Here is a 17,633-nt window from a genome sequence, read left to right as displayed (position 1 = left end):
TAGGTGTGGTGAGCGCAGGCAGGAGGAGCCATCCGAGTGGTGAATATACAAACCCTGTTTGGGCCCCAGCTCCAGTGCCGCTTACAGTGGAAGTCGCAGCACAGCCGGGATACAAGCACCAGGAATGTGGTGAGGCCTGCCTAGACGAGTCAGGTTTCTGGCTGCAGCCCTCTGCATCCTCAGGGTTTGGTAGGGGAGAAAGATGCTCAGGGCTGTGCCCACTTCCAGTGTAGTGGGGTCTGTCTCATCCCAGCCACAGTCGAGGTAATTGGCCCTAACCCTGCTGGTGATAAGGGGCTTCAACCAACAGGAGAACCTGCTGGGCTCAAGGTGCAGGAGGAAGGGCAGTCAGTGAGTGTTCCATTTGGGAAATTCATAGGCCTGGGCTACGTAGTTATGGGGAGATAGACCTCATTGCAGGGCACTGTGTTTCACCTCGTCATTCTGGTTTTCAGGGTGTAGCAGCAGACATGGAGAGTTTGGGCCATACATGTCCCCTTGTGCCTACTGTCCCTATCTTATTGCCTGCATCCTTCCCTGTCAAAAACATGGAGATGCTTCCAAGGCTGCTGTTTGTCACCAAACTGAAGTCTACAGTGCAGCTGCGCCAGCCCCCATCCTAGTCTAGTCTGGGGCCCAGGCTTTCCTGACAAAAGTGCTAGCTGGGAACTAATTAGGGCATCCAAGGAGAGGAGTGCTATCCCTGGACACTAAGGAGGCATGCAGAGATCCCGGGCCCTCTGCACTTTCAGGGGACTGGCGCTGTCCTGCGCGCAGCCTATCCAATGAGGTGGATGCCCTTCCGATTCTGACATTAAGTACTCCAGAGGTCATGCTCCACACGAGGGCCCTCCCCAGCCTGCACACCACCTAGATGAGACCATAGCTGGAACCTGGCTACAGAAGCAGCTGGGACACACTTCTGTAGCTCACAGCTCAATGCTGCCTTCCAGCCTACTGGTTCTGGGCCTGGAGTCTGAGGTGGCCATGTCCTAATGTCCAAGATCTTTAGTGAGCAAGCATGTCATGCCCATGACCAGTAGGTGGCAGCACAAGACTAACGTCTTGGAAGAGGCACTGTGGGGGTGGGGAACTGTAGTTCCAGCCCCTGGGTTGACGTGGTCCTTTCTCAGCTTTCAAATGTGGGCCAGATCTGTTCAAGGGGCCCGGCTGGGTAAGCCACCAGGAAGATGTCTCTTTAGACGGCCCAGGGCCCCTGATGAGAGCCTTGGAATCCCTTTCCCTTGACTTGCGCATGGATAGGTCACAGCAGAGTCTCTATCCTGTCTCCTAGATGACGTGGCACAAAAACTGGATGAGTGGGAGCAGGGAGAGGGCGGCCTCCTCCCAACCACCAGGGCCCTGGAGAGCAAGCTGCAAATGGAAGGAACTAGACTGGGAGGACCCTGCTGCAATCTGGATGGAGCTGGAGGGCTGGGCCTAGGGACCAAGTGGAGGATGGAAGCTTTAGGAGGCAGGGGGAGAAAGGGTTATTTGGGAGCTGGAGTAGGTGGAGAGGGATGGGCCTGGAGGGGAGAGGAAGCAGGGGTGGAACTATAATCCTCAGGCTGCGGTGAAGACAGCAGAAAGGACCTGGGAGTGTGTCAAGTTTCTGACTCCCTCCCTCTGACTGGAGCTGAGGAAACACTAGGCTCCACCCTGCAAGCACGAGTGTCCTTAGATGCTCAGGCTGGAATGGAGAGCCTTGAGAGCCCCTCCCTCCTTCCCCACCATATACACCTAATATATGCCATCTTTAGTTGACACTAACGGCCAAGCCACACACCCGCATCACTGTCCCTAGGAAAGTAGAGGCACAACTCAGGGCAGGCCAAACCCTAGTTTATTTCAGTGTCAGCAACAGCTTAGCCATCAAAAAAATAAACTCTACCCAGGGCGACAAGTCTCTACAGCGAGGCTAAGGGCTCGGCCGCCAGGCGGCAAACATCAGGGATGCATGGCGGGCGCTGCCCGGGTATTAAGTTAGGAAGCGGCGGGCTGGTGGTGGCGAGGGCCAGGCTTCACTTCTGGGCAGGCATGAGGTCATCGATAGCCTGACCCTGCTCGAGCCGCTGTTCCATCTCAATAAGCAGTTTCACTCCGTCCACCACCATTTGCACCAGCTCCACCTCCGAGAAGCCCAGGCGGTCCGAGTTGGAGACGTCGAAAACTCCGCCGACTGCGGCGGTGTCCACACCACCTGGGGGGACAGAGGACAGGCAGGTGGGCAGGACTGAGGAAACCCGAACCTTCTGCCCGCACCTGTGACGACGGCCCCTCACCTGTGCCTCGCTTCTGAAGCCGCAGCCGCTTGAGCACCTCCGAGAACTTCTCGTGCTTGCCCAGGTGGGGCAGCTTGATGTGCACGCCGGCCCGCAGCCCGGTGCCCAGGTTGGATGGGCACGTGAGGATGTAGCCCAGGTGAGGGTTCCACATGAACTCGTAGTTCTTAGACTTGAAGAGATTTTCGATCTGGAGGTGGAGAAGGCAGAGTTCGGAGGGAAGCCTGGCTGGAAGCCCTCAGGGACCCCGGGAGGGAGACGTGGACTCTGGGATCTGCCCCGACCCCTCCCCGGCACCAAGCCCTCAGAGTGACCTGGGTGAGGCCAGTGCAGAATCGGGTGAACACTTCCTTCATGTTGCCCCCCTTCTGCATGGAGATGACCCGCAGGTGGTCCTCCTCGTTGATCCACACCAGGAAAGTCTTGTTATCATTGTGCCTAGGGGAGGGGTACAGTCAAGCCAAAGCGCTCCCCCCCCCCAGTACGGTCTTAGATCTCACCCAAAGACACCGTAGGTAGGTGACCTCAAACAAAGAGCTTCCCAAGTCATGGAGGTGCTTATTCTAGCGAGTGTGGCTGTCACAAGACTCACTCCCAAGTAAGCCCACACTGGAGGAAGGCAGGGCGAGCGGGGAACCACACACACACACACACCCCAGTCACCAATCAATCTCACACTCACACCCCAGTCACCAATCAATCTCACACTCACTCACACACCCCAGTCACCAATCAATCTCACACTCACACGCACACCCCAGTCACCAATCAATCTCACACTCACACGCACACCCCAGTCACCAATCAATCTCACACTCACTCACACACCCCAGTCACCAATCGCGCGGTGTGTGGCTGCAAGGGGCTGAGCAGGGGAGCAGCCCACCCCAGCGGAGGAAGCACACCTCCACACCTCCGCCCTCACAGTCCGCAGGGGTAGGAGCCCAGCGGGGACGGAGGGACGGGTGCGGAGGCTTTTGCGTCACCGGCGCCTGGCAGAGTCCCTGCGGGTCGGGAGTGAGAAGGAGCAGAGAAAACAAGAAGCGCCGGCTCCCGGGAGACCGGTCCCCACCCTTGAGTCCCTGGAGACTGCGGCCTCCCGCAGCGCAGGCATGTCACACCTGCGGGACCAAGGTCACCTGCCGAGGGCTGGGACAGGCTGACGCGGCAGGGGACCAGGAGCGCCGGCCTGACCCCACCCTCCGAGGGCTGAGGCGGGGAGGGCTCGTACCATATGCCGCGAGCATCCGGCCAGTCGCGGGCCATGCCAGAGGCCAGCAGCAGCGGCGACACGGGCTTGTCGAAGAGGAAGTGGTCGTCAATGAGCTGCTGCTGCTCGGCCTCGGTCATGCTCTTGAGCGCGTAGTACCTGCCGGACAGGTCTCCGTCCAGGCTGGACAGGGCTGCGGGGTGCAGAGTTCAAGGCCCCGGTGGGCGAGCGAGCCCCCCGCCGCCGCTCCGCAGGCAGCGAGTGCCCCCGCTGGAGGCTGGACCCGGGACCCTGCCCGTGCCCCGGGGAGACGCGCGCCGGTGACACCCGACCCGACCCGACCGGACCCTACCTTCCACCGCCAGCTTCTCGATGGCGCGGCGCTCCCCGCGGCTGCAGTGCGGGGGCAGACAGAAGCCGCGGATGCTGCGGCCCGTGCGCACCCGCGAGCTCAGCACGTAGTTGGGGTCCAGGTCATCGCCGCCCTGGGGACACACAGTGGTGGCGGCAGTGAGCGCCCAGCCCCCTTCCCCGGCCCGGCCCGGCCCGGCCGCCCCTCACCTGCAGGTTCTCGGGGTTCAGGTCGGTCTTGTGCTCATCGCTGGGCTGGTAGCCGCCGTGCCGGTCCTCAATGATGGGGTCGAAGAGGTCCTTGAACACGTCGTAAGTCTCCTCGTCGCCCGCCACCGCACCCACGGTCATGATGTACGGGTGGCCTGGGGGAGGGGCGCGGCGACACTGACGTCACCGCCAGGCTGGAGCGAGCTGCTGAGGCCTCTGCAGCGCGGGAAGGGGGAAGACCGGACCCCAGCCCGCCGGAGGTTGCGGGAAGGGCAGGGGGACCCTCGTCCTGGGGGTTTGTCGGGGAGACGCGAGCCTGACGCTCACAGGGGTGCGCATACCCGGATTGTCCACGCCGGTCTGAATGGCGTCGTCCAACGTGAAGCCGCTCGGTGTGCACTTGGCACGGAGCTCGGCGTACAGCTCGGGGGTCAGCACCTTGGCCATATGGTTGTTGTGGCTGCTCAGATCGGGGAATTCATCCTCGGCCGGGAAGCGCAGCTTCTGGGTGTTGTGGCTGTTGGAGAAAGGCATGGCGGCGGCGGCGGCGGCGGCGGCGGGCTGCGGGGAAGCGCAGGGTCAGGGGAGCTGTGCGCACCGCCGGCCCCCGGGGACCTGCAGGTCGCTCGGGACCCCCGAGGCTTCCCCCGGGCGCCGCCAAGGTCAGCGGGCTCCGCATCCTCTGCGCCCGTCGCCTGCGCATCCCCAGTCCCCTGTGGGTGCGGTGCGCGCCCCGCGCAGTGCGGCCGCGAAGGACGCCCCGGTCCCGCACCCCTCCGCGTGACGCCCCGCGCGGCCCCCCCTGACCCTGGGACCCGCTCACCGGGATGCCGGACGGAGCGGGGCGCAGTGTGCCTGGGCAGCTCCTGGCGCAGCGCGGACGAACAGCGGCGGCTCGCTGCTCCGGAGCTCTTAAGGAGCGCGTCGCCAGCCGCCCATTGGCGGCTATTTATAGCCCATTCATTCCATTGGCCCGCGCTTTGGGGTGGTGCCGCTGCTTTGTCCCTGGCAGCAGCCCTCGATATCCCCTAGCCGCCCACCCCAGCGATCCCCGAGTCTGGACCCCGGGCAGCTAAGCTATCCCCGCGGCGCTGGCACAGGATAACGAAGGCCCAATCCCTTACTATCCTGGACCTTCCTCATACACACTGCCTCGGGGCGGGAAACTGAGTCTGGAAAGCCAGCTGGTACTGGGGCTCCTGCCTTCCCCTCCTCCTGCCTTGTCTGGCAGACCGCGGTGGCTAGGGGGCCTGTTGAGGGCTTCCAGGTCTTTAACATTAGGGACCGGTGTCCACCCACTGCATCCAGGCCGTACGAAATGGCACAGAGCCACTGACCTTCCTCAAGGTGCCCGCGGGCATCTCCTGGGTGTTCTTTGTGCAGCACCAGAGGCGCAGTCTGGCTGTGGTCCAGCCCCGAAGCACCCAGGGTGTTCTGACATTGGGCGGGATCTAAGGAACCGAGCCAACACCCTTGGACCCAAACCCTGAAAGATTCAAGTCAGTGAGCTCTGAGGGGCTGTTTTCGAGTATCCAAACCTCCATTCCCTGGCCCTTTCCTCAGGGAGCGGTTCCTACCACTCCACCCACAAAGACAGCACCTACAGTCAGCAGGCAAACTGGGAGTGGAGAAAGCATCAGCCAAAACTAAGCTCGCCATTGGGTACCAGCACGCTCAAACAGTCTCTGTCCCCCAGCCCCACACACCCAGGTGTGGGAAATTGTAGAAGACTGACCCCAGACAGTGCCAACTGTAAATTGGAATGTGTGAAGACAGGCGTTTGCACCCCGCCTGCAGCTGCCAGCCACTCCATCTTTTCTGGAAAGTAATTTGGCAGTATTTATTAAAATAAAAAAATGGTCTAACTCCATGACCTAACAATCGCAGGAATTCTAGGAATCCAGCCTGTAGAAAGGACAGTGTCCCTTCTCTGCCAACAGATCTGTAAATGTGCAGTGGGAGAGAGACGGTCGCATGGGACCTGAAGCTCATCTGTGAGATGGGGAGGACACTGGCCGTTGGTAGAAAGGGCGCAGAATGGTGGTGGATGGTGCCGTGGGTAAAAAGCAGACAGCAGACGTGAGCTTTATGGGGCTTTATGGGGCGAGTGAGCCCTCACTCACTCGCGGCTGCACAAATAAAGCAAGAACCAGAGAACTTCTTATCCTGATGCATTTGTTTGACAGAATTCCTCGCTCCTTTCACAATGAGCCAGCCCAGGTACCCAGATGCAATGCGCACGGGGCACAGGATCACTGCCTTTCTGCTGGAGGCGGGCTGCCCCGAGCAAATGAGGAATGAGGGAGGGATGAGGGAATTCCAGGCTTGAGAGAATGTGCAGGTGCTTCAGCAGAAGGCTCTGGAGCAAAGAACTCGCGGCCCTGCCCGCCTCTGTCTGGGCAAGCGTGGAAAGCCAAGCTGCGGTGGGGCTGTACTCTCTCCTCAGAGCCACTCGGGGACTCCACCTGTTCTCTCACTCGCCTTGGCCAGCTTGGACCGCTTCTGTTTTGAGACAAGAGCCTGCAAACCAGGCTTCTCCTGTCTCAGCTCCCCAGTTATGGTGTTATAGGGTTGAACTACCACACCCAGATCAAGTCACTATTTTTAGGCCAAATAAAACTCCCTGTAAGGCTGGGCGTTGGTGGTGCACGCCTTTAATCCCAGCACTCCGGAGACAGAGGCAGGCGGATCTCTGTGAGTTCAAGGTCAGCCTGGTCTACAAGAGCTAGTTCAAGGACAGCCTCCAAAGCCACAGAGAAACCCTGTCTCGAAAAACCAAAAAAAAAGAAAAAAGAAAAAAGAAAAAACTCCATATAAGAAGGTATGTGTGCTGGGCATTTGTGGCGCACACCTTTAATCCCAGCACTTGGGAGGCAGAGGCAGGTGGATCTCTGGAAGTTCGAGACTAGGCCTGGTCTACATAGCGAGTTCCAGGACAGCCTCTAAAGCAATACAGAGAAACCCTATCTTGAAAACAAAAAAACAAAAAACAAACAAACAACATAGCTAGCCAGGCGTTGGTGTTGCACGCCTTTAATCCCAGCACTTGGGAGGCAGAGGCAGGCGGATCTCTGTGAGTTCAAGGCCAGCCTGGTCTCCAGGGCGAGTTCCAGGACAGGCTTCAAAGCTACACAGAGAAACCCTGTCTTGAAAAAAAAAAGAAGAAGGTATGTTCTGGGCATGGTGGTGCCCAGCTCCTTTAATCTCAGCACTCAGGAAGTAGAAGCATGTGGATTTCTGTGAGTTAAGGCCAGCAGAGTCAACACAGTGAGTTCTGGGACAAAAAATATGTGGAGACAAGCATGGGTGTGGTGGTGATAAGGACCAGCACGTGGGGATGGGGTGGAGACAGGAAGATCTGTAGTTCAAAGCCAGCCTGGGCTCCATGAGCTCCTGTCTCAAAAAAAATCCATTGGCTAGACAGCAGGTGTGCCATAAGCCTGTAATTCCTGTATTCTATGCCCTTCAGCCCCTCTCAGAAATGTCTGCAGCTGCCGACCCAGTACCTACCGATGTCAGGGAAGCTGGATCTGCTTGAGCCCCGAGTGCTCAAGTTTCTGTTTGTAGAAATAGAGAGGAAGCAAATGTGGTGTCCAGGGTGGGGGAAGGGGGCTCAGGGCTTCCTCTTTGTTGCCATCATTTACAGTTGCTCAGCCTCCTACCTTACCCCCCTCCCCCCTCCATCTCCCTGCATGGACAAGGCCAGGACTCTAGTAAAGCTGAGGTACAGAAGGCAGGACTGCAGGGCTGTCCACACCAGCAGTGAGCCACACCCAGCCCTGCAACAGGCCCCTGTGGCCTTTAGTCTCTCTGCCATTCCACTACAGAAACAGAAAGGAAGATTGGCTGTTGAGACAAAGAAGTGCTGGCTCAGGCCCAAGTATCCCCCAATGGTCCTAGGGTGCCTGCCCTTGTGGTACTGTGCAGACTCACAGAGCAGTGTGGCTACACAGCTGTAGTAGAGATGACAGCAGGGCAGATAGATGAAGGGACCTTCACAGCCTTCAGATCACAATATCAGTGTGAGGCCCCCGCTGTACGTGAGGGTGTTGCTTGGAAGTTCTGGAGACCCTCAGAGCAAGGGAACAAGGTGAGGGCTAATCCAGCCAAGACCTGACTCTGGACAACCCTCTGCTCTCCTTGAGAATCATAGTAGCTGGTTTGGCAGCTTTCGGGAAAGGAGCTGGGTGACATCATTCAGGAGATTTATGGTTCCATCTCCGTAGAAATCACACCAAGTAATCACACCAAGTTATACATTAACCACAGGGCCTGGAAGTGGCCTCAAAGGAGTCCCAAGTCTTTTATTCACAGAGCATGGTTCAAGTGCTGGCACAGACAGGGCCAGGCTCTAGGTTCCAGAGACCATTCTTAATCTGCGCGGAGGGGCATTGCTTCATCTCTGCTCATTTGCTCATGGAATACAAAGAGGAAATTGGCGAGAGTCAGGAGGACACAGCGAAACAGGAGGCTGAGACAGGCTTTCTCTGTGTAACATTTCTGGCTGTTCTGAAACTCGCTTTATAGACCAGGCTGGCCTCAAACTTGGAGAACTACCTGCCTCTGCCTCCCAAGCACTGAGATTAAAAGCGTGCGCCACCACCACCTGGCTCAGAGGGAACTCTTGGCAACCCAGACCCTGCCAGAGGCGCAGGCAGAGCAGCCTCCCTCAAAGGCATCTTCAGGTTCCTTACCTCCAGCCTGCCTCTATTCCTGCTCCTTCCTTCAAGTTCCCTGAAGCTAGCCTTTAAATTCCAATCCCAGAGGTCATGGTGACACACTCCTTTAATCCCAGTATTTGGTAGGGAGAGGAAGGCAGATGTCTCCCAGTATGAGGCCAGCATGTGAGTTCCAGGCCAGCCAAGGCTCCATAGGGAAACTGTCTCAAAGACAAAATTCAATCCTGTTTGAACCTTGTTGTGTGTATGACATTAGGCAAATGAACCTTCTATTCCCCATCTATGAAGTGATCATAGATTGTAGGGTAGGATTCAGTGACACGACAGTTAGCTGGATACATGTAGCATCGTCTGTTCTTATTAGGAGAACCTGGGAAGCCCCTCCCCCCGCCGCACACACCAGCTAGGCTCTCAGGGAGGCTGAGGCTAGTCATGGCAGATGACTAGCTTTGAGAAGGTAGACTGGAGAAGGGACACGGGAGGGACAGGCAAGCCAGCAGTGGACAGCTGGGACTAAGGGAAAACCCCTGTTGAGCTCATTCATGGGCTGGGTAGAGCCACAATCGGGCCTGGTCTCCATGCCGCTGAGAGGCTGGGGGAAGAGGAAGCTCCCAGGAGAAGTGGGAAGTCTAACCCTCTGGAGAAGCAATTAGGGTGTGGACTGGGCCGTGCACCATCAAGGGAGTGAGGGTAGCCTGCCAGAACACAGGTTGCCGAGTCAAGGACAGGGCTGGGATGTCTCAGCTAAAAGCTGTGACTCCACAGCATGGGAATCCAGAAAAGCCTCATTGTGCATCCTCCCAAGCTACCGGATCAAGGCCAGTCAGGGCAGAGACCTGAAGCGGCCTAATGTCAGGCACCTGGGTTTCTAGGGCAAGGACTTCACACATGCTGGCTAGTCTGGCCCCAGAGGATCCCCACAGGCCAGCAGGACTCTAGAAAAGGCATGTTCGTGGGCTGGGCCACCCCCATTTTTTACCAGGCTACAGTAGCCCGGTGGCTGCAGAGTGCAGCCTGGAGGTGCTCCCTGCTGCTCTGTGGATAGCTGAAGCCTCATGCCCACAGCTGAGGACTACAGAAAGGCTTCGCTCTCCCCTCCCATCCCTCCTCCCCTCTCCCCTGCACACCCTCCACTCCGGGGAACAACCTTCCTTCTTCACGAGGAGCCCATGGGGGCTCTGAATCAGCTCTGCTGAGACACAACACCCGCTCCAGCTTCCCCTTTCTTTCTGCCTGTCTCCAGCAGTTCCTCCCCCACCCTGCCCCCTCGGGCAGGACCCGGCCTGGGGTCACTTTGGCAGACTATTCCAGGCCAGCCCTGCTCCTTATGCTTGGCCCGGCCCTGGCAAAGCCTTTGGGCGCCCTGCCTCTGCTCTCGGGCTCCACTTTCTAGGATTCGTCCTGGAGCTCAGGCAGGGTGTTTGCAAAAACAAAACGTCCCGGTGGCCTCGCAGGGAGGCCTGGGCCTGCACAGCTGTCAAATGCGCGGTAGGGCGGGAGCCCCGAAGGGCAGCACGCGGACGGACACGCCGCTGGCGAGGGGGGGACTTTGATTCTGCACAGGGCTCGCACGTCTCAGGCCGCCCCGGGCGCGGGCACGGACGGAGCCAGGAAACGTCCTCTGGGGGCGCGCAGAGGACAGCGCAGAGGCTCCCGGCGATCCCCGCGCTGGCGTTGGCGTCATCAAAAAGCACCGGAAGTGCGGCCGCCGCTGCGGAGCCACGTGTGGAGCAGAGAGCCGGCAGCGGCCGGGTGAGTCTCCGAGCTTGGATTAAGCGGCTAGGGCGCGAGAGGCGCTCCGGGCTAGCCTGCAGGTCCCGGGCTGTTCCTCCCGGGCACCCTGGCAAGGGCGCCGCGGAATCCCGGCTTGCAGGTCGGCGAGCTGGCGCCTCTGCTGGCCTCTCCGGGGCCTCCGCCTCAGCTGGGGAGAATCCGTGTGTCCTCCCATACGTGTCCGTCCTCTAAAAGGGCTCCGCATGTCAGGCTAGAGTGCAGCTCTGTTGGGTGGCCGACCACGTCAGCTGCCCGCACCCACACTGGCCAGAACCCAGGCCCCGCAGACCTCTCCACCCAGACCGCAGACCCTCATCCCACCTCCTGGCCCTGCCTCACGCTCACACGCCCCTTCCCCAGGTCCCGGACGCTTGGTAGATGCTAGCACCATGAGCTTCGTGGCCTACGAGGAGCTGATCAAGGAAGGCGATACAGCCATCCTGTCGCTGGGCCATGGCTCGATGATGGCAGTGCGTGTGCAGCGTGGGGCACAGACCCAGACCCGGCATGGCGTCCTGCGGCACTCGGTGGACCTCATTGGCCGCCCATTTGGCTCCAAGGTGATCTGCAGCAGAGGCGGCTGGGTGTACGTGCTTCACCCCACTCCTGAGCTCTGGACTGTGAACCTGCCCCACCGCACACAGATCCTCTACTCCACCGACATTGCCTTAATCACCATGATGCTGGAGCTGCGACCCGGTTCTGTGGTCTGTGAGTCAGGTGAGCTCCTCTGGTGTCTTGAGAGCTGAGCACCTACATCAAAGTGGGAGTCAGACCTACCACAGTTAAGACTGTTTGTTTGCAGCTAGCCCTTCCTGCAGATGTGTGCTGAATTACTTGCTTTCTGTTCTCTACTTGGTGGGGAGGGTGTGGTTGCAGGAGTAAAGACAGAGCAGAGAAGTGACATCTGGTGGGGACTGTCCTGGGTCGGAGAAGGAAGAGGAGGCCGCGGTGGTGCCTTGTGGGGGGTCTTGGCTTGCTTGGTGCTGGCCAAGGTGCTGACCACTCATCTCTAGGCCAGCTGTCCCTTCCTGGAGGGAGGTTCATTACCCCAAGAGCTCATTGTAGTGAAAATTCTGCACACACCCATTCACAGCCAGGCCCTCAACTCTGTTCCAGGGGGTTGATAGAAGTGCCTGGGAGCTGTTTCCTCTCATATACGCCCCTGGATACTGTGGCCCCTCCGTGCAGCAATCTAGACATGTCTCTTCAACAAGAATGATTCCTGGACCAGATGTGGCTACATCCTTTGTGTCCTGTTTTTTGTTTGTTGGTTGGTTGGTTGGTTGTTTTGGTTTTTGGTTTTTTGAGACAGGGTTTCTCTGTGGCTTTGGAGGTTGTCCTGGAACTCACTTTGCACACCAGGCTGGCCTCAAACTCACAGAGATCTGCCTGCTTCTGCCTCCTGAATGCTGGGATATTAAAGGCGTATGCTGCCACCGCCTGGCACCTTGGTGGCATTTTTGTGGTGGGCTATGAAAACGGGTTCAGAGTCTTGAGTTCCCGATCTCCCTGTTGCTTGCTTTCTTTCCCTTCAGAGGGAAACAGCAGACAGCAGAATTCAGAGCCAGCCCTAACAACTCTCCATGTCCTGCAGTAGGCACCATCCTCTTTCAGCCCTCATCCCCTTTTCAGTCAACACATTCCTTTGCTCCCATGTGGTACCAAGTGCCTGCTCTCAAAAGACAGGACATGCCTGTCATTGGTGGCGCACACCTTTAATCCCAGCACTCAGGAGGCAGAGGCTGGTGGATCTCTGTGAGTTCAAGGCCAGCCTGGTCTACAAATTGAGTTCCAGGACAAACTCCAAAGCTACAGAGAAATCCTGTCTTGAAAAACCAAAAAAAAAAAAAAAAAAGACAGAACAGGCAGTGAAACTGACGGTGGGTAAGAAGCTTATAACCAGGAATGCTCCCTTGAGGGTGACTTAGTGGGATCTCCCAAACTCAGGAAGTCAGGGATCTGAGGTGACCTTTGAGTTACAAATGATGAGGTACTAGCAAAAGCCAAAGAAGAGCTGTGCAAATGCTCAGAGGTAGGAGTACGATGCTGGTGCACACTGGGAAGAAGACCTCTGTGGCTGGAGCAGAAAGTGAGGACAAAGGAGGCAAGAGGAGCACCCCTCACAGGGCTGTCAGGAGTCTGGAGTCTCCCTTGGATGGGAAGGCAAGCGTCACCTCTGCGCAGAGAGTAGAGCTGATTGACAGTGGTGAGAAGAACAGAGGAAGGACAAGCGTCAGCAGATAACATAGAGGGAGGGACCTGGGGGATGAGGCCCAGAGATGGGAGGGAGCAATCAATGGCGATTGGAGGTGCCATAGCCGAGAGGGTCTTTTTATGGTGGGTGGCTGGAGTCTGGCCCCTGCAGTGCGGGTCAACCCTGGGTCTTGGAGTGATTAGACTTGGGAGGAGCCCAGCTTTTTCATAAGAGCACTGCCACAGTGGCTACAGTGGGGTTAAGAGGGCAAACGGGCACTGGAGAGATGGCTCAGAGGTTAAGAGCACTGACTGCTCTTCCAGAGGTCCTGAGTTCAATTCCCAGCAACCACATGGTGGCTCACAACCACCTTGAATGAGATCTGGTGCCCTCTGCTGGTGTGCAGATATACATGGAAGCAGAATGTTGTATACATAATAAACAAATAAAATCTTTTTTAAAAAGAGAGAGAGAGAGAGAGAGAGAAGCCAGGCGTTGGTGGCGCACGCCTTTAATCCCAGCACTCAGGAAGCAGAGGCAGGCGGATCTCTGTGAGTTCGAGGCCAGCCTGGTCTCCAGAGCGAGTGCCAGGATAGGCTCCAAAGCAACACAGAGAAACCCTGTCTCGAAAAACCAAAAAAAAAAAAAAAAAAAAAAAAAAGAGGGCAAACATACAGCTAGAAGCGTACTTGGAGCTGTGGCAGGGGCAGGTATGGGATAAATGGTGACAGGCTAGCCCAGGTCCTGGAGTATAAAAGACAGGTGAAGAAGGGTAGCCCTGCTTATTAGAGTGGAGGGTTTTTTGTTTTTTGTTTTTTTTCTTGAGACAGGGTTTCTCTGTGTAGCCCTAGCTGTCCTGGAACTCACTCTGTAGGCCAGGCTGGCCTTGAACTCATGAAGATCTGCCTGCGTCTGCCCCTGCCACCCCACCCTAAGCCTGGGATTAAGGGCGTGCACCACAGTCCAACTGAGTGGAGGCTTTTTGACAGGAGGGTGGAGCAGGTTGGCTTTAGGTCACCTAACTTCAGGCAGAAGCAGATAGGATGGCCCCTGTGTAGTGGGGGTGGATTTGGTGGGGTTGGGGAGGATGCACTGACCTGAGTCTAGGAACTCATGAGAGGAGGTAGAAACTAAGGTAGACAGCTGTCAGCGAGACCATGGGTTGACCGTAGTTTAGAAGAGGCGAGGTCAGGATAGAACAGGCCAGCATTAGCCCTGCCCAGACTCACCTGTGTTAGCCCATCTGGGCTTCCAACTTGCTCTGTGTGCACACTGGGTAGGGCTGCCCCATCCTCTCCTGAGCCCACACTGTACAGTCCAGCATCCCAAACCCAGGGCTGAGGCCGCACAGAACAGATGTGCAGCTTGTGCTGTGGCACCCACCTGTGACCCTGGGGCCAGCTGTATCCTTAGGCTGCAAAGAGGGAGCTGTTTATGGGTGCCTGTGGGCCCTCAGATGACCCTGCAACCCTCTCCTCTCGTCCTGCCAGGCACGGGCAGTGGTTCTGTCTCCCACGCCATCATCCGCAGCATCGCCCCCACTGGCCACCTACACACTGTGGAGTTCCACCAACAGCGGGCAGACAAGGCCCGGGAGGAGTTCCAGGAGCATCGTGTGAGCCAGTGGGTGACGGTGCACACCCAGGATGTTTGCCGCAGTGGCTTCGGTGTCACCCACGTGGCTGATGCTGTCTTCTTGGATATTCCATCACCCTGGGAAACTGTGGGCCATGCCTGGGATGCCCTCAAGGTTGAAGGTGTGTCAGTGGTGTTGGGAGTGGGGTGTGCTGAGCTTCTGGGTCATCTGGAACCCAGGGAGACCCAGGTTCCTGTCGGCCTCACAGTAGCAACAGCCAGGCCAGGACTCCTTTTGGTACAAAGTGAAGACTGCCTCGGGCTGGATAGAGACCAGGGTTCTGGGAAGATGGGTCCCATTCTTTGGCCAAGATAGGAAATCACTGAGGCCCTAGGGCCTTGGCATCACCATCCAAGTGCAGATAAGATCTGCCTGACAGGACAGGCCTGTATTCAATATGGAGGGCATAGGCAGTCCCCCTACCCCCAGCTGTTTCCTGCCGACTCCCAGCACCCATGCTGTAGAGCCAGGCAGCTGGACCCTTTTAGGGAAGACGCTGTGGAGGCGGGGCAGTAGGGAGGCCTGGAGAAGGTCGGCCCTGAGCCAGAGAGGCTGCTAGTGAGTCCCGGGGATTTTGCCTTTTCTGGAGAAGAAGCCAGCTTGGCAGCCAGGGCTGCTCTCCTCCCAGCTCCGTACAGAGGGTGGGGGAGCCTCTCAGACAGGCAGGAGCCCAGGCCCTCCTGCTGCCTCAAACTCTGCCCAGATCCCTGTGTCCCTTGTGTCTGCTGAGGTGGCTTAGAGCTGGGAAGAGAATCTTGGGGGTCCACACCTGAAGGTTCCCTGACACAGGGCCCTGGCTGGTCGAGCCCCATTGAGGTCCAGGCAGGTTAGCCTCCTTGCAGAGTCATCCAGAGGCACCTGTGCCTGGTTTTTGGTCCCATGTGCCCTCTTCTGGGCTCGTCCCCAGATCTTCCTGCTCTGGGTGCTTAGGTGCCTTTTTTGTGTGTCTGGTATTTGCTAACACGGCCTGTCTCTGGTGGCTTCCGGGAGTGCAGTATGTGGTGTGTTCTGCTCTTCAGTGTCAGTGGGCTCTGTACTGACATCAGGCCACCTACTACTTCATACCTGCCAGGTGTCCTGTGTCAGGGAGCGCTGTGGGTACCAGGCCCAGGGACAGTTGTACACACTCCTTCCCTGCCCTGACTGCTCATAATCCCCTGCCAGGATATGGAGAGGGCACTCTCACAGTCTCTGGGCAGGCTGCATGAAGCCTGTGGGCCTCCCCAGTGGGAGGCAGCAAGGAGGAGCTCAGACTGTGCTCTCTTTAGGCTCCTCCTGTTCCCAAGAGCCAACGACAGCCTCTAATTTCCTGTGACAGCGGCAGCCCACACACCGCCCCATGCTACCCTATTGTTAGAGCTATTCTTGGGCATGGCTCTGACAGCCCTGACCCCCAGCCCTCTGCTGCCTCCTACAAGGCAGACTGGCGATGCCTGCTGGCAGCTAGGAAAACCCAGGCACCTTGGGTTTGGGCTTGGCTGCTGACCTGGGCTCCTGTCCCAGTGTGGCCATCAGGTAGGGTACAACCTTACAACTTCCCAAGGCCCCTGCATAGCTCATTGGCTTACCAGCTTACAGTCTCCTGGCAGCCAGCCTCAGGCCCGGGGCGGGTTGTGGGTGCTATTGACCCTGCCCTCTGACCCCGTGTCTTGCTCCTACAGGTGGGCGCTTCTGTTCCTTCTCTCCATGCATTGAGCAAGTGCAGCGCACATGCCAGGCACTGGCAGCCCATGGTTTCACAGAGCTCAGTACCCTGGAGGTGCTGCCACAGGTCTACAATGTACGCACCGTCAGTCTGCCCTTGCCTGACCTGGGGGCAAGTGACTTAGAGGTCAGCATGGGCTCTGATGCCAGCCCTTTCCGTAGTGGCACACCCATGAAGGAGACTGTGGGCCACACTGGCTACCTGACTTTTGCCACGAAGACTCCAGGATAGTGGGCCTCGGCAGGAGTATCACAGGCAAACAAGGAGGCCAGAGGCTACCTTATATGGCCAGCCGCTGCCTGTGGGGCTTGTGTTTAGAAATAGATGGCAGGGTGGGGCAGGGGCCTCCTGGGTAGTTGAGGGGGGTGAGTAGGCTGGCCCTGTTGAGCAGGGAGGCATTCCTATCTTCTGAGAGGGAAGCCTCCACCTCATCACTGCTCATCCTGGCCATTCTTTGTTGTCAACATGAAGCTTCCTCTGCCATAGGCTCCCCTGGGTGTTGAGACCAAATGGTACAAGTTGAGGGCCGAGGCAGCTCTGGGCACTGCCTGAAGCCTGGGCTGACCTACAGGGGACTGTCCTGTCCTGTCCCTGGTCCAAGGTTCTAGCCACTGGTGGGCCAGAGCTTTGTGCAAAGCCTCATCCTGCCCTTAACTCCTGTACTTCCCCAGGGCTGATGGAGGGACCAGGCTGGCCTAGGGATCAAAGGAGGTGACCTCATAGTCTTGAGTGTTTCACAGGCCATGCGTGAGCATACTTGTACCCAGAATCCCTGATGTGCCATTGTCTGGGCCATCATCCTGTGGAAAGGGAGTCCAGCAGCACAGGTCTTTGCCTCCAGTGACCTGTCAAGCCCCTGTTGGAGCTAGGGTTGAGGTGCTCCATGGCCTAGGAGCCTGGCTACAGACCTGCTGCATGGGCCGCCTTGGGCCTGGTGTCCATTCCTGGTATGTAGCTAGGTTCAAGGGAGTCTCAGGGCCCAGATCACATTGGCACAGGGCTGCCCTGCAGCTGCTCCTGCTGCATGGAGTCAGCCATTGGGAGAACTTCCCATGTCATATCGGCCCCTGATTTACCTAGTGGAGCAATAAATGTTTTGTCTTGCTGTCCTGACTGTTGTCCTGGTTGCTGGAGGGCTTGGCTGTCTTTTAGCTGTTGTCCGGGCCCACTGCCCCAAACTCGGCGTCCTGACCTCTGTCCTTTCTTTCCATCCTGAGTCGGTACTGTGGGGACTCCAAGCTCTAGGATAGCAGCCCAGGACGTTTCACAAAGGCACAGTGTATGGCCACCTCCGCCCGCTGGAGAAAGGGCCTCTTGTTCCTAGAGGTGGAGTGGTAGCTCAGGGCTCTTGACCCCCACTCCTTCCCACATCCATTCCCTCGAGGACCTAACTCAACGTTCCTGGTGGTGACTTCCCAGGCTGCCTGCTCCCTGTGCAGTGCCAACTGTAGGTCACCTGTGAATGGAAATTCTATAGCCCGAGAGGCCTGTGTGCCCTCAGAGCTATTCAGGGCCTGGTCCCGGCTTTAACTTAATGCCTAGCTTGGAGGATGTGAGAGGGTCCCTGGGCCATGTCCACCATAAAGTAGG

At 57.8% G+C, this 17,633-nt stretch overlaps 2 protein-coding genes across 2 annotated transcripts; one reads left to right on the top strand and one right to left on the bottom strand.

Moving 5' to 3' along the window:
• Positions 1–1,821: 1,821 nt before the first annotated feature.
• Positions 1,822–4,957, bottom strand: Ckb (creatine kinase B). Its single transcript, XM_027416737.2, has 8 exons — positions 4,877–4,957; positions 4,395–4,614; positions 4,054–4,208; positions 3,845–3,977; positions 3,514–3,685; positions 2,597–2,720; positions 2,283–2,472; positions 1,822–2,200 (listed from the first exon to the last, which is right to left on the bottom strand). Exons 2-8 carry the CDS (start codon positions 4,585–4,587, stop codon positions 2,022–2,024), a joined length of 1,146 nt encoding a protein of 381 aa, XP_027272538.1. The 5' UTR covers positions 4,588–4,614; positions 4,877–4,957; the 3' UTR covers positions 1,822–2,021.
• Positions 4,958–10,324: 5,367 nt separating this feature from the next.
• On the top strand, positions 10,325–17,153 carry Trmt61a (tRNA methyltransferase 61A). Its single transcript, XM_027416738.2, has 4 exons — positions 10,325–10,484; positions 10,866–11,225; positions 14,193–14,459; positions 16,000–17,153. The coding sequence occupies exons 2-4, from the start codon at positions 10,895–10,897 to the stop codon at positions 16,272–16,274; spliced, it is 873 nt and encodes a 290-aa protein (XP_027272539.1). The 5' UTR covers positions 10,325–10,484; positions 10,866–10,894; the 3' UTR covers positions 16,275–17,153.
• The last annotated feature ends 480 nt before the right edge of the window (positions 17,154–17,633 follow it).

This window comes from Cricetulus griseus, chromosome 5, assembly GCF_003668045.3.
Source record: "Cricetulus griseus strain 17A/GY chromosome 5, alternate assembly CriGri-PICRH-1.0, whole genome shotgun sequence".
Lineage (NCBI taxonomy): Eukaryota > Metazoa > Chordata > Mammalia > Rodentia > Cricetidae > Cricetulus > Cricetulus griseus.
Note: the sequence above shows the minus strand (reverse complement) of the source record. Positions and strands in the feature narration are given on the sequence as shown.

Excerpts from the sequence above, each read along its gene's own strand:
- Ckb (XM_027416737.2), bottom strand. The coding sequence starts at position 4,587 with ATGCCTTTCTCCAACAGCCACAACACCCAGAAGCTGCGCTTCCCGGCC. Across the intron at positions 3,978-4,053 it reads TGAACCCCGAGAACCTGCAG|GGCGGCGATGACCTGGACCC; the intron begins GTGAGGGGCGGC and ends GTGTGTCCCCAG. Across the intron at positions 2,201-2,282 it reads GCTTCAGAAGCGAGGCACAG|GTGGTGTGGACACCGCCGCA; the intron begins GTGAGGGGCCGT and ends CTGTCCCCCCAG.
- Trmt61a (XM_027416738.2), top strand. The coding sequence starts at position 10,895 with ATGAGCTTCGTGGCCTACGAGGAGCTGATCAAGGAAGGCGATACAGCC. Across the intron at positions 11,226-14,192 it reads TTCTGTGGTCTGTGAGTCAG|GCACGGGCAGTGGTTCTGTC; the intron begins GTGAGCTCCTCT and ends TCGTCCTGCCAG. Across the intron at positions 14,460-15,999 it reads GGATGCCCTCAAGGTTGAAG|GTGGGCGCTTCTGTTCCTTC; the intron begins GTGTGTCAGTGG and ends TTGCTCCTACAG.